Source organism: Xiphophorus maculatus, chromosome 5, assembly GCF_002775205.1.
Source record: "Xiphophorus maculatus strain JP 163 A chromosome 5, X_maculatus-5.0-male, whole genome shotgun sequence".
Taxonomy (NCBI): domain Eukaryota; kingdom Metazoa; phylum Chordata; class Actinopteri; order Cyprinodontiformes; family Poeciliidae; genus Xiphophorus; species Xiphophorus maculatus.
In genome coordinates this window covers 23,141,122-23,166,938 of record NC_036447.1, presented here as the reverse complement: position 1 = coordinate 23,166,938, position 25,817 = coordinate 23,141,122, and the positions used below count along the sequence as shown (strand labels likewise).

The 25,817-nt window shown below is 43.9% G+C and overlaps 2 protein-coding genes across 4 annotated transcripts; one reads left to right on the top strand and one right to left on the bottom strand.

Moving 5' to 3' along the window:
• Positions 1 to 19: 19 nt before the first annotated feature.
• On the top strand, positions 20 to 5,633 carry mcrip2 (MAPK regulated corepressor interacting protein 2). The gene is made up of 5 exons (XM_005806513.3): positions 20 to 578; positions 710 to 779; positions 1,945 to 2,081; positions 4,256 to 4,357; positions 5,181 to 5,633. The coding sequence occupies exons 1-5, from the start codon at positions 524 to 526 to the stop codon at positions 5,249 to 5,251; spliced, it is 435 nt and encodes a 144-aa protein (XP_005806570.1). The 5' UTR covers positions 20 to 523; the 3' UTR covers positions 5,252 to 5,633.
• slx4 (SLX4 structure-specific endonuclease subunit) lies at positions 2,427 to 24,885 on the bottom strand. Of its 3 annotated transcripts, none has more exons than XM_023333785.1 (14): positions 24,140 to 24,885; positions 22,780 to 22,975; positions 21,386 to 21,604; positions 21,081 to 21,295; positions 19,826 to 20,118; positions 18,369 to 18,564; positions 18,099 to 18,238; positions 17,763 to 17,909; positions 15,169 to 15,338; positions 12,700 to 14,330; positions 11,944 to 12,043; positions 10,331 to 10,606; positions 9,207 to 9,590; positions 2,427 to 3,599 (listed from the first exon to the last, which is right to left on the bottom strand). In XM_023333785.1, the coding sequence occupies exons 1-13, from the start codon at positions 24,519 to 24,521 to the stop codon at positions 9,230 to 9,232; spliced, it is 4,326 nt and encodes a 1,441-aa protein (XP_023189553.1). In that variant the 5' UTR covers positions 24,522 to 24,885; the 3' UTR covers positions 2,427 to 3,599; positions 9,207 to 9,229. The 3 variants fall into 3 exon arrangements, with proteins under 3 accessions (XP_023189553.1, XP_005806582.2, XP_023189554.1); XM_005806525.2 differs by lacking the exon at positions 2,427 to 3,599 and having other exon boundaries at positions 9,103 to 9,590; positions 24,140 to 24,640; positions 24,729 to 24,885; XM_023333786.1 differs by lacking the exons at positions 2,427 to 3,599; positions 9,207 to 9,590; positions 10,331 to 10,606; positions 11,944 to 12,043 and adding an exon at positions 12,058 to 12,184.
• Positions 24,886 to 25,817: the final 932 nt, after the last annotated feature.

Sequence of the window (25,817 nt, the reverse complement as noted above, 5' to 3'; positions counted from 1 at the left end):
TCGCCACCGGAAGCTTTAGAATTCTCAATGGGCAGCTTCACAATGTACGAGCGTGGCAGTTCCTAGTCCTTATGAAAGTAAAGTGCGCTTCGCCCTTGTGATCTGTCAGAGGAGCGGGCGTGTTGCAGTCATCTTCGGAGCTGCAGCGGTGTACAGCAGACACAGTGTCCGGCTCAGAGTCACAGTTGCTCGGGCGTCAGAAAGCGTTCATCCCTCCTCCCGTGCACGGTCCCCGGCATCGTGGACCCGGGTTCTCCTTGAATGACCTACACTCCGCCCTGAAGAACGCGCAGTGGTCCCATTGGCACCTGGACAGCAGCCGGTTCGGAGCGCTCTGCTGCAAAACACAGCAGCTGACGGAGCCAAACAAAGCGAGTCCCATGCAGGCTTCTGGCCGACCTCAGAGCGGCTGACCCGGGCGACAAAACCGCAAAGCAGGACGCGCTGCGGCCGGAGGAGCGAGCTGGAAGTTTACGGGGAAGAGGCGCACTCTGAAGGGTTCATTACTGCTTCCTGACATCACATGATGTACACAATCACCAGGGGTCCCAGCAAACTTGTTACACAACGGAGGACAGGTGAGTGAGTGGCAGCGCGGGTTATCTAATGAAGCTTCACGGAGGAAAGTTTGCTGCTCGTTTGAGTTTATTATTATTATTATTATTATTTTTAAAACTGCACAAGGTTAAACAGTTGGATTTCGCCCCAGGTCCCACACAGCAGGTCGAGAGCAAGTTCAGCGACTTGAAGCTGAAGCCCACCTCTTGGCTCACCTCAAAGTGAGTACACTCCGTCTTTACTGTTACTGTACCTGTAATTGTGGAGTTTTGTTTACGTGATTCGCGCTGGCAGCCGCGTGGGCCCAAAATACTTCTTCCCACGTGGACTAGCAGTGCGATCATGTAACGCCTCGACGTGGCCTGCGTCTTTATCCGTCTTTTTTTTTTCCTTTTAGACCCGCTCTTTCCCTTAGAGACTCTCTCAGGTCAAACCTTTGTCTACATTTACTTTAGAGTCACATTTTGACGTGTTAACATTGTTTTCGTGGGGCGTTCATGATCGGTTGTAAAATCTGGTTCTACCTGTAAACCCACCTTTTCTGGAGCCCTTTCATATGTTAGCCATTTTCCGCCACTCAATAATAATAAATAATGTTTTCGGGGTTTTTTTTGTGGAAATTGGCTTCCATGAAAAAAGGTCCAAGTTCTGATTTTACTTATTTTTTTATTATTATTCAGTAGAGATGGCTGCATATCTGGTTGGTATTTCTCATAATTATGTTATACTTTCTCATAATAATGACTTGGCTATGTGATAATGAAATCCAAGTTTTTTTTACTCATAGGAGTGGCAGAAATGGGCTTCCATACTTTTTAAATTTTTTTTTACACCATACAAATTAACAAAGAATATTTCTAATAATTTATGCTTCTTTATTGGATTTCATGATCAAATAAAGTGAATTGTTTTAAAATATGAAATTTAGATACAATCTGTTTCTGTTTTTCTGTTGGACAGAAACTTAAATTTGGCCTGATTATTTTCTTATAATAATAAGGAATTTATACTTCAATTCCAGCAGAGCCTAAACTGGTTGTAATTTTCCGATAATTCTTTGACCAGCAGTAGGACATGGGATACTGCTGGTCACTAAAACAAAAAACAACAACTGAGAAATTAGATAACCATTGATCAAGACAAGTTCAACATTTGCTTCATGGAATTAAAAAATAGAGATGATTTAAGACTACCTTTCATAAAAAATTAATACATGAACCTACTTAAATAAGGCTCTATTGTGAACCTCATGTTTTACCTCAGTTTCCCAGCTGCTGATTGCTTGCAGTTGGTTAAAACCTCAGCCTCAACTCGCTTAACCTTGCCTCAACAAATATGGCTTCTCTCATTTCCCGGCTAACGATCGGCGCGCCGTCCTCCCCGCAGCTCTCCGCCTCCGAAGATCGTCTTCAATCGGCTCAATGTGAAGCGCCACCACGGGACGGCCCCGCAGAAGAGCCAGAGCCCGGCCGCAGAGGGATTCACCCCTGCGCACGAGGAGAACGTCAGATTCGTCTACGAAGGTGAGGATCACCAGATCAGTGGGCCGCGGGGTCAGACGTCCCGATCTAATCCCGAAGCCGACAGAGATCTTGTTGAGCAAAGTGTGAAAGTCAGAGGTCGAGAAGATCGGACGCGGGACGGTTTTGCTTAGGAATGAACGATTCCGTGGAAGCGGATATCGTCTGTTATTAAGCATTTCAAATTTGATATCATGTAAAAATGAGACATGGGCTGTCCATATACCCACCTGACCTCAGGTTAAGAAAGTAACTTTCCTGCTTATTTAAACATGAATTCATGTTTAAATGAATACCTGACCCATAGCATATATTTTAAAAAAACTACACAAAGCAAAACAAGAGATCTCAAAGAGAGAGAGAGATGTATCATGCAGAACAGAAACAAGGTCATTGACATGCATGTAAAAAGCATTATAAAGTCAAGTTCAAGGCAAAACCACTGCTGACCGGAAACATTAGAAACACCCATCTCGTATTTGTCAAAAAACAAAAATGAGGAAAAATCCATGGACCGAAGAGATGGGACTGTAACTTTCTGGAAGCTTCCTGTTACATCTGACCTAAAACTAACACAGCGCTTCAGAGAATTCACACACAATTTAACATGGTGTTGGTGGCATCATGAAACATATGAATGAAACATAAATTCTGAGCTCTTTCTAAATAAATACACAGGCCTGTCACAATAACACGTTTTTCCGGATGATGATTTGTCCCAGTAATTATTGTGATAAACGATAATATTATTGTTTTGAGAGCATTTTCAAGTAACATACTGATGATGGCACAATAATGCAAGTTCACAGAGATCAATAAACTGTAATTATGGAATTGAAACATATTATAATCCAAAATAAAACACAACCAAAAGTAATAAATAAATAAAACAGAAAAGAGCAAAGGCACATAAATCATAAATAAAATGGATTATGATGTCTCCATGAAGTGAGGCAAAACCAATTATTAGGTGGAATTACTTTTTCCACAAAGGTGTATTTTTTGTGTATTTCCTTCCAAAAAGTCTTACCAAAAACTAGAAATCTGCAAGTGGGAGAATATTTTTCCACTTCACTCTAAGTGTGTTCAAGCTGGAGGAGGTTCGTCTCATTTTCGAGCCTTTTTTCTTGAATTTTCTCCCGCTTATGAGGGACTTTGACAAACTTTTATTTCCATTCAGAAAAAGAGCCCAGAGGAACTCTTCTCTTCTCACTGTGACGCCATGTTGGGATTCTCCATTAAATAGACAGCGTAATTAAATCTAACCCAGAACAGGTTCTCAAGTTAATTTCAATGTGTCCCGATGATTAAGCACCATTTTCCAACAGCGCGTCAGAAACTGAAGGTCGCTTCGAGTTACTTTAATGTGGATCAGCGCCGACCCGGCGTCCCTCGGTGGGAAAATAACAGCTTGGACGGCTGAGTCAGCAACTTTCTGTTTCCTTTGGGCTTTCGCCAGGAAAGATGTGACTCTGGTGGTTGTTGGTTGCCACAAATTTCAGCTCTTCGTTGTTGCTGGATCTAAAAGAAGAAGAAATAAAAACCAGTCCCTTAACCAGCTTTCCTGCAGTAATGTCACTGGGATTTGGATTTTATATACGACAGCCTGACAGTAACAAGTTGATTAAAGATGCAAAATACTGAGACCTTTTGTTCCAATTTGTCAAATTATTTCAACTAGGGCTGCAACTAATGATTAATTTAGTTATTCTATTGATTATTCTGATGATTAATTGATTAATCGGATAAGAAAAATGAGCTCATTCTGCTGATTTTTCATTGAAGTCGTTTATATACATATTTTTTGGATTACGTTTAAGAGCAATAGATGCTTAATAGATTTTTTTTGTTTGTTTTCACAGACAAGTTATTATTAATCTTAAATGTAAATTTTTTTGCACAGGTTCGGATTAATTATTGCTAAGAATGTTCTCCAGTATAATCAGTTTCTAAATTAGTTGGCGGTTATTTCAATCATCAGCTAATCTCAATTAATCAGCCCAAATTGTAATGTATTTTCACTGTGATTTTAAAGTAGTGCCCAGTTGTGAACTGAAAGGAATTTCTTTTGCAGAAAAAAAAATCTATTGCAATCGGTTGCATTAAGAAGTCCAGCTGTGTGTGTGTGTGTCTTGGTCTCAGCATCTGACGTCCTGTGTGTGTCTGACTGTGTGCAGTATGGCAGGAAGTGGAGCAGAAGCTGGAAGACCGAGGGGAGTCAGCTGACAGCACGGGGCCAGTTCAGTACACAGAGAAGACCCCCGGCACTGTGATAAAGAGTGAGTTACCTCCACTTCTCCAGCTCGGCGTCTCACACAGCAAAGCCGCCCTCGTAAAGCCGATCTCCCGTCTAATTTGCATCGGGCGGCTGTGTTCCTGCTCGGTGACCTGCAGAACTTTGAACCAGTAATCTCACCTTGTGTTGATTTATTAGCTTGATTTCGGAAGCGCTGCTTTCATCACCCACTGTGTTTGTGTGTGTTTCTTTTTTCTTTTGTCTTCCCTTCATCACAGTCCGAGGACGGCTTTTAAAACGGCGCTTAAACGTTTCACTCACCGCTCAGTTTGAGAGATTCTGGCTGTTCCAGAAAAACTGGCTCCAGTTTTGTAGCTGCAACATTTCTGATGGATTATTTTTAACTTAAGTAGCTGGCACTCTTATATAACTGAAAACAGATATTGACATCCATTTGCTTTATTTAAGCCTTTTAGTTTGGTCAGAATTTCCGGTAGAAGATCGTTGCTCACGTTTTTTTCTCTCCTAAATAAAAATCAGTAAAATCCAAGTCTTAAATGTCCCAAAGACTGTGCTCAAATAATACATGTAAAGAAACAACAAAAGCTTCATGTACCAACATTTGAAATAGCTTCCCAGTCATTTCTTTATGGACTAACCACCTTCACACTGAGCATGATCTATTGCTCACACACACACACACAAACACTTTCTGCTTGAAATGTGGTGCATTCACTGAAATCCTTTTAAAAATAAAAAGGAAGGGCTTTTTATTACTTTGACTTCCAGGTTTAAACTGATCTGTTGAAACAAAATGACAAACTTTTGATCAGAAGTTGATTCTCCTTTTTCTTCACTCTGCCCAGACTTTGTGCCTATAGACCTGGAGGAGTGGTGGGCTCAGCGCTTCCTCGCCAACATCGCCAACCTGTCGTAACCATACGAAAACGAAGCAAGCCCGCACCGGCGCCGACCGCGAGGTGACCGGAGACGAGCCCGTCTCCTGGGGGCTGCGGTGCTGTGCGTATTTTTTTCGGAATCTGATTTTAAAGCACCGTGCTTTACGCTGCTTTAGAGGAACCTGGGTGTGCAATATAAACTCGTCCCCTCCAATCCCTGAGCGGAGCAGCGGCGACCTGAATGTGGACTCTTGACAGAACTGACCTCATGTTGTGCTGCATTAAGGGACACCTCTCTGTACTTGAACAATGTATGAGAAGCTGGGAGATTTTTCTTGTCTTTAAACACGCACAGCTGTGGGTACGTTTTGGGTGTTTGGATGTTAAGCTTGAAAAAGTAAAAAAAAAACATTTTCAAAACCTTTTGTGTGGTGTGGTTTCTGTATGCCTGGGCTGCAGACTCTGGCTGCCGTCCCCCATGGGTCGTGGGGAGAGAAAGTGAGGCTGCCAGGCCAGCCGTCGGATATTTTTCACATCAGCAGCTCAGTTACTGGGCTGCTCTCGCTGTGGATCCATGGGTGGTTGCCACTCTGACCCATGATTACCGGCTCCAGTTCCGACGGCGGCCTCACATCTCACACCGGGTCAGGGTGAGTGTCATCACCGACCCGGTGAAAGCTCAAGTCCTGGACCAGGAGCTTTCTGCCCTCCTGGCCAAGGGTGCAATCGAGGCAGTGGATCCTCTGCAGCATCCCAGAGACTACTATTCAACATATTTCCTCGTGCCCAAAAAGACAGGTGGATTTCGTCCCATTTTGGATCTCAGGGGACTCAATCAGTATTTAAAGGTCCTGCCATTTCACATACTCACGACGGCAGAGGTTCTTCAGGCAGTGACAAAGGGAGAATGGTTTACATCGATCGACTTTACAGATGCGTACTTTCATGTACCTATTGCGGCGGAACATCGCCGCTTTCTCAGGTTTGCCTATCGGGGTCGCCACTGGCAGTTCTGTGTGCTCCCGTTCGGCCTTTCCCTTTCCCCGAGGGTGTTCACTCAGTGCGTGAGGGCAGCCCTCGCTCCTCTGCAGGCCCACGGCATGAAGGTTCTGCCATACCTCGACGATTGGCTTCTCTGCACCCCGTCTCGAGAGAATGCATCTCGCGATACGAGTCGCCTGCTCGCTCATGTGTCCCAGTTGGGCCTCAAGGTGAACTTGGAGAAGAACTGTTTGATTCCATCGCAGACAACCACTTTTCTTGGGGTGCTCTTGGATTCTCCCTCCATGACAACCTACCCATCTGTCCAGAGGTTGGACGACATTCTCCAGCTGGTGAGTCGATTCAGGCTGGGCAGGCAGCTTCCTTACATTGCCTTCCTGCAGCTGCTGGGCAAACTAACGTCGGTTACTCGGGTTGTGCCCTTAGGTCTACTGTCACTGCGCCCTTTGCAGAGGTGGATCAACAGCTGGCGCCTGGATGCCAAGCTACACAGGAATCGCAAACTTGTGGTAACGTGGCCATGTCTTCATGCCCTGACTCCATGGAGAGACAGGGCTTATTTGTCCAGGGGTGTGTCCATGGGGGTGGTAGTGTGTCGCAGAGAAGTGGTCACGTCAGATGCCAGCTCCATGGGATGGGGCGCTGTATGGCAACACAGGGCAGTTCAGGGCCGCTGGTGTCCACTGGATCACTCCAAGCATATAAATGTGCTGGAGCTGCAGGCTGTGCATTTGGCTCTCAGGCATTTTTTGCCCCACCTGGAGGGGAGACATGTCCTGATTCGGTCGGACAACACCTCTGTTGTCTACCACATCAACCACCAAGGTGGCACCAGGTCAGCGCAGCTTCTGAAGGAGTCCCGGAATCTCCTGAAATGGGCATCTGTTCACCTATCCACCCTGCAGGCGGTGTACTTGCCAGGGCTGTGCAACCAGGTAGCAGACTCCCTTTCCCGACAGGCACCAGCTCCGGGAGAGTGGTCTCTCCACAGCGACATAGTCCGCCTGATCTGGGACCTTTTCGGTCAGGCAGAGGTCGACCTGTTCGCCACAGAGGAGTCGACTCATTGTCCTCTATGGTTTTCCCTTACAGGGGCCGCAGGTGCACTGGGCCAGGACGTCTTGGCCCATCCTTGGCCCAGGGTCCTTCTATATGCTTTTCCGCCCCTTTCCCTGATTTGGCCGACTCTTCAGAGAGTTCTCGAGGAGGGCCACAGGATGTTGCTGGTAGCTCCGTATTGGCCGGCACGGCCATGGTTCTATGGTATCTGTGTCACGGGGTCCCATGGTGTCTTCCGACCAGGAGGGACTTACTGTCTCAGTTGGGGGGTCAGATATGGCATCCCGATCCTCAACGCCTCCGGCTGTGGGTGTGGCCACTGGGAGGCTTGAACAGCAGCTGACTGGATATTCAGGTCCCGTCAGGCACACTATTTTGAGTGCCAGGGCATTCTCCACTCGTCAGCAATATGAAAACAGATGGCGTCTGTTTTCCCGGTGGTGTTTTGCCCGTAATGATGATCCGGTCACCTGTGCAGTGCCCACTATTTTGGAGTTTCTTCAGTCTCTTCTTGATAAGGGCCGCTCTCCTTCAATGCTTAAGGTATATGTAGCGGCTATATCATCTAGTCATGTTGACATTGATGGCTGTACTGTCGGGAGCCACAATCTGGTTTCTCTTTTTTTGCGTGGTGCTCGTAGACTGCACCTGCCAACGGTTCCGCGAGCACCAGTTTGGGACCTGTCCTTGGTACTCGGTGCTCTATGCCACCCTCCATTTGAACCTTTGGTTCAGGCGGACCTCGAATGGTTGTCATGTAAGACTGCTTTTTTGTTGGCTATTGTCTCAGCTAAGAGGGTCAGTGAGCTACAGGCCCTTTCTGTCAGCCCATCATGTCTCAGATGGAGTTCAGATGGCTCTGGTGTTACCTTGTGGCCAAACCCGGCTTTTGTTCCTAAAGTATTTTCTCATTCTCATTGTAACCAACCATTGAGATTGGCACGTTTTCAGCCTACATCAGGGGACGTTGGTGATAGTTCTGAGTCACTGTGCCCAGTGAGGGCACTGGAGGCATATATTGCAGCACTGCTTCTATACAACGCTCAGACCAGCTGTTCTTGTGTTACGAGGGCCCTAGATTGGGTTGTCCTCTGTCCAAACAGCGTCTCTCCCATTGGATTGTGGATGTCATCTTCTATGCTTACGCTGCAGGGTGCCGCTCCCGGCCAGTTGGCGTGAAGGCACACTCTACCAGGAGCGTTTCCACTTCCTGGGCAGCCCTAAGAGGAGTTCCCCTGGAAGCTATATGTGCTGCTGCATCATGGGCTTCTCCAAGCACGTTCACTAGATTTTACAATGTGAATGTGGCCTCCTCTCATCCTCTGGACCAGGTTCTTTTGCAGGGGTCCTCTGGGCCTTCTCGGTGAGGTATGTGCTCAGGATTCCTTGTGACATCGCTGGTATTAGTCATTCAGTGCTTTCAGCACCGCCCTCTGGCAGTCAGTAGGGATGAAATAGAACGAAAGTTACGTATATAACTACGGTTCTATAAATCCCGGATGACCGCCAGAGATTCTCTGTCACTCAGAATCCTTGCATTCGCGAGAAGATTCTGTAGGAACAGAGCTTCAGATGACGTCATGCTATATAGCCTCTGATTGATCATCCGATATGTCACAGGTGTGACTCTGTTGGTATTATTACTCGAACGGCGCATGCGCGAAGGGAACATTCAGTGCTTTCAGCACCGCCCTCTGGCGGTCATCCGGGATTCATAGAACCGTAGTTACATACGTAACTTTCGTTTTATTTTAACAATACAATGCAACATATGAAAAGTGAACTCCTAAAATCTGAAACCTCTTAAAAAAAAGAATCAAGTATTGACAAAGTTTAAATTGGTGTAAATGTCTCGGAATTAAAAAAAAAACAACAGTTTTAACCAGACATTTAAGCTCCACAAGTAAAATCTACAGTTTGTTTTTTCTTCACCTTTTCTACATCAAAATTCTCCGTTAGCGTTTTGAAGCTCCGTTCCTCCTTCCGCCTCCTCTCGCCCCCCGGCCTGTCCACGCTCCCCGCCTGCGGCCGGCCGCCTGGTGGCCCGGCTTTGCCGTGGTGAAGGTGATGCATTGGGAGTCCAGGTAGTCCACCAGCTTGGCGGCGCCCAGGCGGACCCCCGCTGCCTTCAGCTGCTGCTGGAGCTGGGAGAGAACCAGAGGCTGGTACTGGAGGATCCGGCTGTACAGGTCGGAGTCGGACAGGATGAAGGAGCGCACCGCCTGGAGGCGGTCCTGGAGGCACGAAGCGGCCTGAGAGGACGACACATCGCTGTCTGAGTCGCCGTCGGAGGAGAGAGCTAGCTCAGGGTTGGACCTGCGGATGGGGAGGATGTCACAGGAAAAACTTGAAAACCATTCATCATTTCTCTTCCACTTATACTAGTAAACGCTGCTTTCTGTTTGTAAGAAATCCCTAATGAAATATATTTTGCAGCTGGAAAGCCATAACATTGACAGAGGTGGGTAAAGTACCCAAAAATTGTATTTAAGTAAGAGAAGCACTACTTCCACATATTTTACTCAAGTAAAACAAATATTTGGTAAAAAGGCTACATAAGTACTGATCAAAACATTAGTGAATTAATATTTGAAAATTGCAATATCAGACAGACCGAAATATAAAATTATGTGAAAAGTTTGCCATTTTTAAAAGAGCAAAATGAAAATAATTCATATAAATAGCTTAATTACAACATCAGGCAAAATAAGCATTTTTCCAAATCACTTTCTTTCAATATGAAACTCATTTTAAAAACTGCAGGTGAAGTTTTGGTTAAAACAAGTTTGTTCTTCGTTCAGTGAAGTCACTCACAGTGGGTAGAGCATTCAGGAATTTTATTCAAGCCATACTAACTAAAAGCAAAAAGTACGGCGTAGCATAAATGCTAATAAAAGTAATTTTCCTTTCAAGAAGTTACTCCAGTAAATGTAGCTGAGTAAATATAACTAGTTACTACCCATCTCTATAAATTGATAAATCGTCCACTGAACACTTCTCCACTGCACGTGTTTTTTAGTTTGTAGAGACAGAAGCGCTCTGATCACGCCACACACCTTTCCGACTCGTCACTGGCGGCGGCGGAGGAGGCGTTTGAGCCCTGGGAGGCAGAGAGCGGATCGCCGGCTTCCTCTTGGTCCGTTCTGACGGGGGACGCGGCAGCAGCGGGCGCCGTCGGCTCTTTGAACCGGGCGCAGGAGACCGCACTGCCGAGGGGCAGCCCCGCTTCTTCCCCCTCCTCTTCCTCGGAGCTGGTCAGCTGGTGGGTGTACTGGTGGATCTCCTTCAGCTTGAGGACCATCTGACGCTTCGGTAAAGGCCGCACGCCGAAGCTGCATGAGGGGAAACGTTAAAGGTGTCTGATAAATTAGCAGTTATAAATTATTTTAATGAGCATTTTATTTCTGTAGGCTCTCTATTTAATGATTTAAATTCATTCGGCCAAAATGTAAATACTGATGAGCTGTTTTTGAATAATGAGTGTAACTCCACCACTTTTAACTTTCCCCCTATTTGTACAGCTGAGGTTCTCAGAGAATGGAAAAGCCTAGACACCAGAAAATCAGCGGGGCCAGATAACCTGGATCCTTTTTTTCTAAAGTTGGCTGCAGAGTTTATAGCAGAGCCATTGTCTCATATTTTTAATCTAAGTCTAATCTCTAACAAAATCCCTAGTGTCTGGAAATCAGCATTTGTTTTGCCTCTATTCAAAGGTGGGGAATCATCAAAGGTATTACAGACCAATTTCTAAACTCTGTATCGTAGCAAAAACTTTTGAAAAATTAGTTACAGATCAATTGAAGATTTTTTTAGATTCAAATTGTGTTTTACAAAATGTACAGTCTGGTTTTAGAAAAAAAAAACATAGTAATGATACTGCCACGTTAAAGGTTTTTAATGATCTTATCCAGGCTCTTGGTAACAAAAAACATTGTGCTGCTTTGTTTATTGATCTATCGAAGGCATTTGACACAATAAATCACACACTTTTAATTGAAATTCTACACAGGATTGGGCTCTCACATCAAGCTACCATGTGGGTAGCTGATTATTTGTCAAACAGAACCCAGAGTTCAATTCGCTGGTGTCACTTCTTCTATTCTTACTATTTTAAATGGTGTACCACAGGGCTCAGTTCTTGGTCCACTTTTATTTTCTATCTATATAAATAACTTGTGTGACAATTTGTCTAATGCTTTATCATTTTTATGCAGATGATTTAGTAATTTACTGCTATTCTACATCACAGGCAATGCAGTATTTGCAGTCTGCTTTCAATGTAGTTCAAACCCGCTTACAAACTCTGAAGTTGGTTTTGAATGTGGATAAGACAAAAGCAATGGGGTTTTTTTTATTCTAGAAAACTACCAGACTTCTATTGTATTGCAGACTTCTGCTCAGGTCCCTCTTGAAAATGAGATCTAGATCTGAACGGGGTTTAGCTGGTTAAATAAAGGAAAGAAAAAAAGGCGAGCAGATGGACGGGAGAGACAGGAGAAAAAAAAAAAAAAAAGAAAAGCAGCCTGAGATCGACTTAGCCAAGAGTAATCTGATTGGTTCATCACTTAATCACCTTGATCGGGATTGAGGGAGAGAAAAACAAAAAAAAACCTTTGACCTTTGTGTAAACTTTGCTCAGGGTGAAGATGATGAAGGAAGTGCAACTGACCTGCTGAGTTTGTTCTTGAGCTCCGGCGTGTCCATGTCAGAGTAGTGAGGCGTGGGGGTGATGGGCACCGGCGGACGAAACCGTTTCTGTTTCCTCAATTCTGACACAGCAATAGTTAGTAAGCAAGGAGGTTTTTCTGATGGTGCAGCATGTTGTGAATATGGCGGAGGATCAGTGATGCTGTGGGCCTGTTAGTCTTTCCAAGACAAGGCATCGTAAACTATCCAAAGTACAGCTGCAGCTAAAAAACAAGCGCTCAATTAATTTGACTAACTCACTTCAAAAAATTTAAATTACATTCATTGTGATTTATTTTCATGGCTCAGTTAATAAAAACTGAAATTACATTTTTCAGAGGTTTCTAAGTTAGATCTTAGAAACTTTGCCTCACAAACCTCTCAAAGCTTTATTTCTGGGGGGGTTTTCTAGCACGTTTTGCTTCCACTCAACTTTCCACTAAAAAGCAGCTCCCTCCTTTTAGAGGGCATCAGTGACTGACCCCCATCTCAAGTCAGCAGGTTTCCTCATGACTGTGAAACCCACAGCAACATGTCTGCATCCAGAAAATCTTTTTAATGGTTTTTAAAGCTGCAGTTAGTAACTTCTATTAAAAATTGCAAACATGACTTTGCAGTTTCAAATATGAAAACCTTTTTTTCAGCATTAAATAGTTTTCTCTGAAATGAAGTTGTTGAAGATCTATGAATTTTGCCACAGTTTGACTGATTTTACTGATTGAAAAATTTGAACACCTACTTGGAGTTTTGAGCTGAACTGCCGGGTCCACTCTCTGAGACAGAGGAAGACCCTCCTCCTCTTCGTCTTCCTCCTCTCCTGCTCCTCCATCGCCCTCCCAGCTGCCCCATATTTTCGAGTCCAGCAGGCCGTTGTGGTCCTCTGACGTGGTCAGCGAGCCTGGACCTGCAGCAGGGTTCTGGACGCTGCTGGTAGCTGTTGGACCGGACACTCCAGGTCTCCCTCCGGAGCTGGACTCTTCGGTGTCGTCCAGCTTCAGGCTGAAGCCGCCCGGGTCGCCGTCGGCGCAGGCGTCCAGGCCCCAGGAATCGTTAAAAGCTATAGGAGGCTCATCCATGAAACTTTGCTGGAAACTAGAGTCCCTCACATCTAGGACAGACGTTTCTTCGTTCATGTCGGTGACGCCAGGCTGCAAACTGGACTCCATAGGAGAAGAAGACGAGGGCTGACCTGAACGGTTGGACACACGTGTCCCCGTTTTCATTTGACCAGACGTGCTCTGCCTCTCTGGGTCCGCATGCAGCGGCGTGCTGCTGATGCTGGGCGGCTGCAGAGGAGCCTCGTACTTTGAGGAATCTCTAACGGAACGGTGGGCTGCAAACACTTCAGTACTCTTTCGATTGTCAGGAGAGACTCTGCGTTCTGGGGAGGCTTTAAAAGGAGTGCTGGAGGTCGGGACTGTGTTCCTGGACGGCGAGGCGAGGTCCACTCTGGGGAAAAGCCGCGTCCTGCACATGCTGCTGTCGGTCTGCATGGAGGCGGTCTTTGTGTTTCCGACCGGAGACCTGACAGGCGTGGAAGGGACGAGCCAGGAAAGCTCCGGCGAACACCCGGCGGGATCACCGGGACTGTACTGGAAACCACAGACCGATTCTCTGGGACTCGGGTTCTGGCCGGGTTTGATCCCCGTGAAGCTCCGATCGGCTTCTGCCTCTTCGCTGGAGTCGGACAGAACGATGAGCTCGGCCTCGTCTCTCCTCACAGGCAAAGGGAGGGCGCTGCGACGAGCTCGGCTTTCTGCTGCAGCTTCTTCGCCTCTCCTGTGTCCGTCCTCCTGAGCTGGTCGCCACGGAGACGGCCCGGGGACGGGAAGGTTGAGGGAGGATTCATCGGTGAAACTTGCTGACGACTGAAGCAGAGTCCTGGCAGAGTGCTTGGGTGCCGCTTCATGAGGGAGAAGAGGAGGCGAGGAGGAAGCCTCTCCATCATGGTAGACGCCCCAGGACTGGGAGAAAAGCCGACTGTAGCTGCGGTCCGAGCCGGGTTCTGGTTCCGCATCTTCCTCCTCCTCCTTTTTCTCCTCTTCCTCCTTTACCCTCTGCCTCTGCGTGGCGGCAAACTCATAAATCTCCTCCAGCTCCTCCTCATTCACTCGCTCCTCGCCGATTTCTCCATCACCCGCAGCGACCTCGTCCTCTGGCCGATCCCCCTCCGACTGTCCTCCTCCGTCCGAGTCCCCGGCGTCTCCGTCTGAGTCCTCCTCGTTCCACATGGATCGAAGGAGCTCCACGAAGGTCTGGTCTGTTTGGTTGTTGACGTTTTCTTCCTGGTTTACGTCGAGCCTGTCGTCTCCCGCCGCCATGTTCTCCGGTTGGAAATGACACAGCCGCTCCAGCTCCTGCAGGTCAAACCTGGAGACGCAGACGTTGAGTGTAAACACAACTAAAACTTAAATCGTTTAAACTTTGACTTTGACCAGGGGTCCACAACCTGAGGCTCTGGAGCTGTAAGTGGCTCTTAACTACGGCTGAAGAAAAAGTAAAGAACCAACTGATGTTTTAAATGTAAATAAACAGACAGGTTTTAGGAGATGCCAAAAGTATCAATGATATTGTTTTTGGGTTTTTTTACTGAATTTTCCACATGTATCAACATTCCATAGAAGAAAATGTATGCATCCTCCTTTTGCAAACATTTTGTTTTTCTTTACTTTAAGCCCTAAAACTGGAAATAAAATTGTAATATGACAAATTTCCTAAATTATACATCAGAAAATGATGTCTTTTTATCAACAGAGACATTGGTGGCTCTAAACAAGTTCTACTTAAGTGGACTGATTGGGAAAAAAATGACTCTTTGGATTTTAGACGTCACAGACCTTTGGAATAGGCCGGCGTAAAACAGGAATATGGTTTGATTTAAATATTTCTATTTTATCTGTGTAGATTTAGAATACAGCCTTTTTGCACACTGGTCAAGACCAGAGCTCTTTCATCTTGTCGCAGACATTGACTATTGCTAACTTTAAAAAGAGGAAAAAGCAGCTGGACTCCATATTTATTTAGCTGACAACTGGTTGCTCTGGATTTTAATCATCGCATGTATGATTAGTGGGTTGAATTCACATAGACATAACACTGTTGGATTTCCATTTTTGAAAACGATGTTAGCAATTATAAATCACTGACTATCATACAAAATCTAAACTAAACATGTCAGAGTTTGTGGTTTTAGGTGTGTGGAGCTGACCTGGACGCCAGCTCCAGCACGTGAGGCCGCAGCGACGCAGCGACGGAGCAGTGGGCGGTGTAGAGGTACCGCAGCACAGCCAGCACCGCCTGACCCGGCACGTCGCTTAGCAACACCCTTTGAGCTGCGGCCATGCCCTCCTCCTGCACACCGAACCCACTTTCATGCACCTGGAAGAGGAGTGACACATCACAGAAATTTAAACTCCGTCTTAATCTATCAGAGCACAAGACAGTCACAAGTTTGCACAATTTCATGAGTTTTGGTCCAAATTTTCACCCCAAAAATTGAGAAACAGTTGCATGTAAATCTAGATTTACATGCAACCAAGGACGTAGTCAAGACCACCTGACCCACGACCTCAAGACCAAGACCAGCGCCCCGCGCTACATGACACAATGAAATGTGAAATATGATCAAAATTGCTTCTCAAATTGGGCGTGCCGTGGTGGCATAGGGCGACCCGTATTTGGAGGCCTTGAGTCCTCGACGCGGCCGTCGCGGGTTCGACTCCCGGACCCGACGACATTTGCCGCATGTCTTCCCCCCTCTCCTTCCCTGTTTCCTGTCAGCCCACTGTCACATAAGGGACACTAGAGCCCACAAAAAAGACCCCGTGGAGGGGTAAAAAAAAAAAATTGCTTCTCAAATTGATCTGAAACATCTACATTCCCATACTTAGAGCTTAACCAATATCATCAATTCAAACTCTTCTTCATTCTGCTTTGCTTCCATCTCTGTGCTACAAACCGCAGTGGTCTCATGCCATCCCTAACAAAGTAACGCCCTGGGCGGTTGCCCCTATTGCCCATGTCAGAAACCACAACTATCTGCACCATTACACATAGCAATTAAGACAATGTCCTAATGCTAAACAACGCTCAACTATGAACACTGTCCAAGGCACGACAAGCAAAAAGTAACCAGGCAGAAGGAGCGCCATGACTGTTCTCACCCTCTCCAGCTGTAACATCTGCCACCATGACAGGTGACGAAAACAATCAAAGAGCAATGAGCATGCTCTGCGTGCTCTTACATTCTTGTTTTATTTATTCGCCAATTAAATAAATTTCTATATATATTAAATAAAATAATAATAACTACTGCAATGTAAGAGCCGTTCAGAAGAATCGGATCATTCAGGAATATATATTGCAGACTTTTGGTCACAGTGTTGTCCCACATATGAGACACATCAGTCAACACCTCTGCACAACAATTCAGCACAATGATGAGAGACAACTTTTTTTCATGCAACATATGTGTCTCTGTACAGCTAGCTTTGCTAACATCACGTCCACATAGCTTACCTTTCTTTAAGCTTTTTTTCCAAGTGACGATAAAAGTTGGACATAGTCCCTACCGTCTGTGAAAGCGAAGCGCTGCTGATTTTACATGTCGCCATATCTGATGGTTTATGTAGCGGTATTCTGTTATTGACGATTAGACAGACATCTTCTCCCGCTCAGAGGAAACCACTGCGCATGTCTTGGAGCACCGTGTGGGAGCGATGGGGGAGGCGATGGGTAACAACAGACACACGTAATTAGTACGTCGCGTTACTGCTTGGTTTTTACAGCGCCACGTTAAGTCCCTGAACTTCACATTTTAATGAAAAAAAGAGCGATGCGACTTGGATGTAACGAGTAACGCGACGGTTTTGTAGAAATGTAGTGAACCAGAAAGTACAGATACTTACTGTAAAATGTAGTGGAGTAAAAGTCGAAAGTATCCAAGATAAAATCTACTTAAGTAAAGTAGAGATACATGAAAATTGTACTTAAGTACAGTAACGACGTGTTTGTACTTTGTTACTTCCCACCACTGGATATAGGTCCGTTTATGGTCATCATAAGCGGACCTATATCTCTGTATTCCCCAACTAAAAAGTACAAATGTGAGTTTTTATAGTATAAATAATTTTAATAGCTTTATTTGACGAAATGCAAACCTAAACTACACCTAGCCACATATCCGGTTGAAAATGCAATCTCAGAAAAGCGAGGAAAAGAAAGAAAAGACAAAACAAACCATTTTCTTTCTTTTTTTTTGGTCTTTTCCCAAATTTTCCATGAGTCAAAATATCCAATAAAAGAAAAAAAAATCAGTTTTATTATTTTAAAAAATAGAATAAAAAATTTAACCTGGGAAAATCTAAGAATTTTCTGACTCATTTTTATTTTCGCCATACTCATTGGGTATAAAAACATTTTCAAATCAAATTCTGGATTTTCAAAGAGTGCATAGAAACCCTGAAAAATTAACTTCTATTGATAAATCTGAGTCTGTATACATCATCTGGCTGGATTAGGGAAAATCCATAATAATCTAACATAAGATTAATAATTGAGAGATTGGTTCACACTAAGAAAAAGAGCAGTCAAAATAAAGTTATTGAAAGACCAAAATTAAAATTAAAATCATCCTTCTCAAGTAAGGAGTAATAATCATAACAAAGAGTTACATATTAAATATTTCAGTTGCTTCCTGCTCGTTTATGCCACCTTAGATATGGGGTGTAAACGACGTATTTATTTAAGAACAAACTACTGAAGATAATAACAAAAAGCGTCTAAAAACGTTCATCGTTTTACCATTTCAGCCAGCAGGGGGCAGCGAGCGTACACCATGAAGGAATGCGCAAAGTAGACCTCTCCACTGTCCACCTGGAGCTGCACATCACTGAGCTGAGGGTTGTTAACCATGCTGCTCAGGTCTGAGGACAGCTTGGAGAGCGCCACCTACAGGGAAAACACCGTAACAACAGATTAAGCTTACCACAAACATGACAGTTGTTTTCTTTCTTTTTTTTTTTTTTAAACTCTTCCTGGTTTGTAATTTACACAAGAAGCAACAAAAAAAAAACATTTCATTGAAATTTTTTGACAAATATGAAGGTCAATCTAAGTATCTGAAAACTTTCTGCTCACCGACTCATGTCTGACTGCGTCTCGGTCTGCCTCTGGCTGATCTGACCTCCTCACTGCCCTGCTGCTGCTGGCGGTGTCGTCCGACAGCTCGGCCTGATCCTCTAACTCTTCGTCCTGGATGAAACCGCTCGGGTGCTTGGCTGCAGAAATGGACGTAATCAAGATTTAGTCAGATTTCACTCACAGCATCCTTCTCATCTCTCCTGACCATCACACAGCTCAGTCAAACCTGCCATTTTTCTCCTAATAAAATTGCATGACAGGGTGTACCTTTGTCCGCGTATCCGTATTGGGTCAGAGTCATGCCGTCTTCAGCCAGCTCCATCAGGTCTCGGAGGGCCTGGCTTCCCACGTGGAGCTCTCCCGTCCCTGGAGTGGAAGGAGATGAAGACGCCATCTGGGAGGGCAGGGCAGGTGGGACAGAAGACTCCGGCTTGTTGCTGCTGCTTGAGAAGACCGGATCTGGCTTAAAGTGGAACAGGAGGACATTAATTAAAGAACAATACATGATCTGTGCTTATGTAAGTAACAGAAACAGATTGTGTCTGTGTATCATTAAAAAGGGTTAGGGTAGAGGCGCAGTTGGTAGCACTGTTGCCTTGCAGCAAGAAGGTCCTGGGTTCGATTCCCGGCCCGGGGTCTTTCTGCACGGAGTTTGCATGTTCTGTGCATGCGTGGGTTCTCTCCGGGTACTCCGGCTTCCTCCCACAGCCCAAAAAACATGACTGTTAGGTAAAATGGTCTCTCTAAATTCTCCCTAGGTGTGAGTGTGCATGGTTGTTTGTCCCGTCTGTTTCTGTGTTGCCCTGCGGCAGACTGGTGACCTGTACAGGGTGAACCCTGATAGGCACCAGCAACTCCCAACCCCACTAGGGACAAGGGTGTAAGAGAATGGATGGATGGAAGTTGCTTTAATATTTTAATCACGACCATAAATTTAGTCGTTTATGGTGGTTTATTTTAATGGAAAAACAGCACTCCATTGTTGATTGTCTTTCTGAACAATTTTTTTTTTTTACGAATATTTCAAATCACATAATATCCCTCTAGTGCAAATAAGAAAACTACCACGACTTACCATAATACTGCCAAGTCCTTGCAGTTTTAAACCTGTCTAGCCAATGCCTGTTTGTTTCCGTAACCGTTTTTCCTCTTTTCATTTACAAAAACTACACACTTTACGGTCTGTTCTGAAAACTGTTATATTGTCAAATTTACTTCCCTGACTTGTTTTGTGCATTATTTATGGCTTTTCTAACTGAGAATAAGTTTTTAAAAAAATTATCTTCACCGCGTTCTGTCACTCAGACGATTGAGGCTACCGCTAACTCGCCGCTAACATACCCTTACTAGCTAGTAATTAGCTAGCTAAAAGGGTAATTAGCTAGTAGCTAGCTAGCTAGTAATTAGCTAGTAGCTAGCTAGCTAGTTTTCCTGCGTCTATTAAATTTACCGCCAGTTGGCTGGATGAAGTTCATACATTTTTGTGGAAATACAGGTCATTCGTTGTGGTCTTAAAATGTCTTAAATTTGAGTCGGTGAAGCCCGCAGAAATCTTGGATACATTCTGGATTTCGAGTTTATTGAGAACAAATTGAATCTTGTGCTCCGATTTAAGGTGGTCTTGTAAAACGAAACGCAAAGTAATATAATTTGTTAAGTCAATTCAAAACATGACAAAAAATAGCAAGAAAGCATGAAAATGAATCCTTGTTTTCCTCTATTACCTTCGACAACTCCGCCGTAAACAGGTGCTGGAGCTCCGCAGCGTAGAACTGAGACGGACAGGTGGAGCCTCCACCCAGCAGTGTACTTTTCCGCCAGAGGGGGGCAGCACCTGTCCAGCAGGGCAGCTTGCTGGGGCGTCGCGTCGGGGTGGGGGGAGAGGGCGACCGGCGGCGAAGCAGCAGAGCAGAGACTCTTTCCTGCAGCCTCGCCAGGGCCGTCTCTGCGTCCTGAACTAGGAGGAGTGGCGGAGGACGAGGGACGGCTACTTTTTTCTTTTTGACACGTCCTTTAGCTGCACAAAACCAGAGAAGAAGAAATGATGGTTGAGTTGGAGTTTGTGAGATTCCCCAGACTGATCCATCACCAGATGTTTGAAAGGTCTTTAAATCTAAGAAGTAGAGTTCAAGTGAAGTACATCTGGAAATTTTTCACTGTTTCGTCTGTTTTTCCATGTTTTGCTAAAATGGATTCTATAATGGATTTCTTTTTTCTATTTTTTTACATGTTTGCAGATTTCTTAAAAAAAATTTAAAAGATGCCATAATCATACCTTACATTTGAAAAGAACTTATAGACAACTGAACTCATTTGTAAAATTATGTAGAATCAACTAAATTCACCTTAAATAAGGTGGACTCTTATTTAAGTTTATTTTAGTCGTAAAATGTTTTACTAAACTTTTAGAGTTTTCTCGCATACTATGCCTATAAAAGGCATTCAACCCCTTGAATATTTTACCCTTTTTATGGCTTTCACAAGTCATGAACAACAAAATATGGATTTTTTGACAAAGAAAGTGTACAAAAACCCCTCTAAAGACAAAGTGAAAAGTGATTTATATAAAATAATGACAATTAAATGAAAAATATATAACATAAATAGGTGATTGAACAAATATTCACACCCTTCAAGTCAGTATTTAGAAAATACGTCTTCAGCTACATCATTAAAAGCAATTAAAAAAAGAATAAAACATCCAGGGGGGTACATACTGTTTTTAAACCTGCTTAGTACAGTAAAACCAAAAACCTCAACAAACCAGTGAGAAGTAAATTTTTTCTCGCAACTCTTTTCATAACTACAACATTTTCCCAGATTTTGTCTTGATACAACTGCAGATGAGTGATTAATTTCAGATCAAAACAAAGGGAACGTCAAAGGGAGGACATAAATATTAAAAAGTCTCCAAGCCCAAGAACTTTACAGCCTATTCGTCCCAAAAGGTCCCAGAAAATCTTAGTGGTGGTACCGTACCAGCATCTGGCTTCCACGTCAGCAGTGGCATCACGGAGCTGTGAGACGAACCGCTCTGAACCTGCTGCTCCTTCTGCTGCTCCAGCAGGGAGGAGGACAGAGCCAGAGCCACCATGGTGTCCTCATCCAGCCGGTCGGCCTTCTTCCTGGGCTTCTTCCTTGCTGGAAGCTCCGGCTGAGGCGGCCCTTTCCTTTTGATGCCGCCCGTCTCTAGGCTGGGAAGAGGAAACAGGGACAGTTTCTTCAGCTTTATGCACCAAGGGGCTGCGGCGTTAAGGACGCATCCTTCACAACGAGGTGCTCACTGTGCGTTGGCGGCGACGGCAGAACTGCGGCTCTCCTCGGCCTGTCTCTGCAGAGCCTGCAGCAGAACGGCCGGGGAGACGCCCATGTCTGCGGAGCAGCGCTTCAGGTGGGCCGAGCGGCTCTTCTGGCTCTTGAACTTCTTGCCGCAGATGGGACAGTTGGGGACAGCGGAGGGCGGGGGGAGAGACAGCGCGCTCTGTTCGTTCTGATCCAAACACCTGCGAGAAAAACAAACACGTTTTTTTTTTAAACGCAGACCGTAAATTTGTAGCAGGGCTGAGGGATGAGTTTTTTCAGGAGCTCAGTTAGCTCAGATTGTCCTTTGAAAGCAGTTCTGGTGTTTGTTTTTAGTTTTTTTGTTTGTTTTTTTGATAATTGTTCCGTAATAATAATGTTCAAGTTTCAACCATCTGACATAAATCGTCATCCTCAGACGAAAGGAAATTGGACAGGATCAGGGCTGAAATGATTGACTGCGGTGAATCAATTGTTGAAATAATTGTTAGTAATCGATTAATTGTTAACTGGAGTGTACAGACTCAAAAGAAGGCCATTTGCTGAAAGAACAACAGACTCAGAGCAGTAATTAAGCCAAAACTTTACTAATTCTGTAAAAAAAAAAAGAAACAAAAGTAATCAGTTAATCAAAACAATAAACGGATCATCATCTAGTCATGTAGAAAGGTCTGATTTTTTTCACATTTTGATGCTGAGAGTTATTTTTCAGTTTTCAGAATGTGTCCTTCACTACAAATGATTAAGTGCATGCCATAGGAATGTTTTGATGTTGCATTTTAGGCAATTAAATGTTTATTTTCTTAATTTAAAAAAAGTTAAGTTGTTTATTTCTGTCTTTTAATATATTTCTAATATTGTATAAAAAAGGCTGAAGTTGTGAAATGAAACATCTACAGAACATGCAGATTTTCTTGAACCCATTAACTGGGTAAGATGGTGGCGACGGCACGGATCGCTTTGCTGTTGGTCGTGTTCGTACACGAGACGAATTCAGTAAAACAACTGAAGACGACTACTTCAAAGTTGTTCAAGTCAAATGGTTTCAGAATGAATAAAGCAGCTTTGATTTGGAAAAAAAATTCTTATGTCTGATTTTGTAATTATGTTCTTTATGTGAATTCTTTCCATTTTGGTCCTTAAAATAGGAAAATCTTTTTGTAATTTTATATTTTGGCTTGTCTGATGATGTCTTTTCTGAATATCAATCGACTGATTTTTTTGATCAGTCACTCGGCCTTTTTTTCCCCAAATACTTTTTTCACTGTTGCCTGAGTGAAAAATATGTTGAAGTAGTGCTACTCTTAGTTGAGTGCAATTTATCGGTACTCTACCCGCCTCTGCTTGCAACACGAAACAACAACAAAGGAGTCCGGACCTGTTGAGGTGTTGTGTGCGCCCGTCGGGGGTCATGTGTGACAAGTCCCGGTGGCAGATCTGACAGAAGAAAAGGCCTCCGTCCTCCAGGTCCACCATCTGGGCCTCTGCCGCCTCCCTGTCCAGCTCCCGCTGCAGCCGCAGGGCCAGCGCCTCGTCACTCTCTGGGAGCTCATAGCGGGGCGCCGCCGCCTTATCTGAAGACAGACGTGGGTCATAGTAAAACTGCGCATTGCTTTTTTATCCGTCCCCTTTACCATGACACTCCTAAGAAGATTGTTGGAGAAGTGGCTCTTTGGACTGTCCACAATCGCTATGAAATACTTTAAAATTATAAAGAAACAACAGACGTTTTAGAAATAATGTTTGTCTTTTTCAGTGAATAATTACATTGAATTTCAACAACAGAATGACACTAGAAGTATTATTCATTTTTATGTAAACCTATTTTTCACTGTTAGGCTAGAAACTATTTGCAAATGTCAACTTCCCATACAAGAAGAAAGTTTTGTCCTTTTGTTTTTATTATTTTAAAACAAAAATATTAACTGTCGCAGCCTTCCGTTCCAAAAAAGCCAAAAATTCCAATAAAGGCTGTGGGTGGTAACAGGTGGTTTTGGATTTGTACGCACTCTCGAATTGATTCATTTATTGTAAAAGTAGAGATAAAATAATTACCAAAAAAGGTCTTGTAACTTAGTCGAAATGAAAAATAATCTCAATTTAATGTTTGAAGGTATAAAAAGGTGTAAACAAGTGTAAATAAGTGGTCAAAAAATCATTTTACAAAACCTCCCGTCCACACCAGACATTTACCAAACAATCCACCTCCACCAAGCACTCAGTGTGTTCTTAATTACTCAAATTAATGGGAGGGTCTAACAATTAACAACGTAATCTAAACAATTCCAAATATAAAAATGAATTGCAAATTTTGATTCTAAATTAACTTAAATATATTCTAACTACCCAAAGAACAAAACGAAATTGGTAGAAATTATAAACTACAAAACGTTTGCATAAATGGCCACAACATTAACAATTGTTGTTTTGCAACAGGATTCCTGTAGTAGGTTTTTTTCAGTGTGTGCAGTATTTGTGCTGATAAGTCAGTTATATTCTAGCCGGACTGAGGTCAAAAATGGCTTTGGATGTCATTGAATAGTAAAGGTTGCAGACCCATGTTCTAGCAGGACACAGCTTCTTAGATCAATGCACGTGTTAGAATGGCCCAGTCAAAGTCTAGACCTAAATCTGAATAAAACTGTGTACGGAAACAGACGGAGGAGAGCATTTAACAACCAGCACCATTCCCATAATTTACATGGCGATGTTTGGGTTGGAATAATCGTTTGCATTACCTGCTTTTTGATGCTGTGCAGTCAGAGTACAGCCGTCGGTCTTTGCTGGCTCGATTCTGTTGCTGTGCATCATCTTCTGTGGGCTGGCTCTCTTGAACTCTTGCATCCTGAGGAGTACGTTGCCTTTTGCCCTCAGGTCTGCGTCAGCTGGAGGAACAGCAGAAGACTGCACAGCATCCCCCGAGTCACGCCCGGTTCCTCCACAGACCACCTCCGACCCAGTGGCTGAAAACCCGGACAGAGAATCCTCATCCTGCTCATCAACCGCTCTCTTGTCCCCCCGGGTTGCCTTCCTGCTCGGTCTGCCTGCTGCTTCTCTCTTGTGGACGCGCTTCAGCAACTTGGGGCAGAGGTCCACAAAATCCAGCTCGGAATCATCCATGGCGATGTCAGTAGTGTTGCATTAAAGGTGCCAAAGCAGCGCGGTTCCAGCTGTCATCCCCAACTCGCAAAAACAGCCAAGTGAGGCACGGAAAACAGAATAAAAACCCATTTCCTCACCTGTGAACGGATGGGAAACAAGGTCCTTAAACGCAACACGGCAGACAGCAGTTGGTGTGCTAGCTATTTGTGCTAATCAAAATCTTACTGAGAGTCGTTGATAGGTCCCTCATTGCCTCAGCTCTCTCTCGCTGATGTTAGGAAGGTTTATTTTTACGTAGCATTGCTTGACAAACAACAGAAAGACCTGAAGAAATAGTTTATGCTTCAAAACGTTTTTACCAAAAAACCGCTCCATTCCTGGCTTCCGGTCACGTGATAATTAACCAATAAACAGGGATTATTCAGACGACCTCTTCGCTGACGTCACTCACTGTAAAATAACATAACGTAATATTAAATATATTTTAATAAAATAAATACCGAGTTTTCGACGACAGATTTTCTGACTTGAACAAGAACCTCAAATTCTGTAGCTACACTGGCTTTTGTACTAATTAATTAATTAATGTTTCCAGCTTTATTTTGCGTTCATATGAAAAATATCTAATTCACTATGAATGCAATAATTGCTCCACTGGAAAAGGAAGTAAAAAAATAAAATAAAATCTAGACCTCCAACCGTGAGCGAAACCTTCTGAGCATTGGTGTGTAAAATGACATATTGTGTTAGAAATGGGTTCAGATCTGGGTTCTGGGTTTTTGATATGGGCTACATGGGGAAAAAAAAACCCTTGGTTGAGCCCTGAACATTTTATTTTATTTTATGCACGTAACAAAAAAAAAAAAAGTCGCCATAGTATCCAATGAGTGTCGAGACGGCGCCCCCTACTTGCTGAAAAATATGGAGCCAAGTTTAGTTTATGGCCTTTGTCATTTGAAAATTGGTTCTTGAATATCCTCTGGTGAGTATTTTCTGATGTAATTTGTTTAATCTGAAATATTGAAGTATGTCTAAAATAACGGAAAGTACAAAAACACCTAGAAGGAGCACGTGCGCGAACGTTAGTCAGATTGTTATAAGCTGATTTTCAAAAAACAGAAAATTGCTCCCAAATGAGCAATTTTACAGAAAGAGCATGTGCAAGCCGCAACCTATTAACAATAAAATAACGGCGTCACTAATTAACTAATTTTATCGTTTAGTGCGCCGTTGGCTCTGTTCACCAATATTTAATAGTATGTTTATGATTCTCATAGTGATGGGAATTGCGGCTGTTTCTCGAGATCCAGATAA

What these genes read in the sequence shown, in the direction of transcription:
- slx4 (XM_023333785.1), bottom strand. Translation starts at nt 24,521, where the DNA reads ATGGATGATTCCGAGCTGGATTTTGTGGACCTCTGCCCCAAGTTGCTG. An exon ending in TGCACAGCATCAAAAAGCAG is followed by an intron (nt 22,976 to 24,139) that starts GTAATGCAAACG and finishes GTCTGTCTTCAG; the next exon opens with ATAAGGCGGCGGCGCCCCGC. An exon ending in GCCAGTGACGAGTCGGAAAG is followed by an intron (nt 9,591 to 10,330) that starts GTGTGTGGCGTG and finishes CCCCATCCGCAG; the next exon opens with GTCCAACCCTGAGCTAGCTC.
- mcrip2 (XM_005806513.3), top strand. Translation starts at nt 524, where the DNA reads ATGATGTACACAATCACCAGGGGTCCCAGCAAACTTGTTACACAACGG. An exon ending in TGTTACACAACGGAGGACAG is followed by an intron (nt 579 to 709) that starts GTGAGTGAGTGG and finishes ATTTCGCCCCAG; the next exon opens with GTCCCACACAGCAGGTCGAG. An exon ending in CGTCAGATTCGTCTACGAAG is followed by an intron (nt 2,082 to 4,255) that starts GTGAGGATCACC and finishes GACTGTGTGCAG; the next exon opens with TATGGCAGGAAGTGGAGCAG.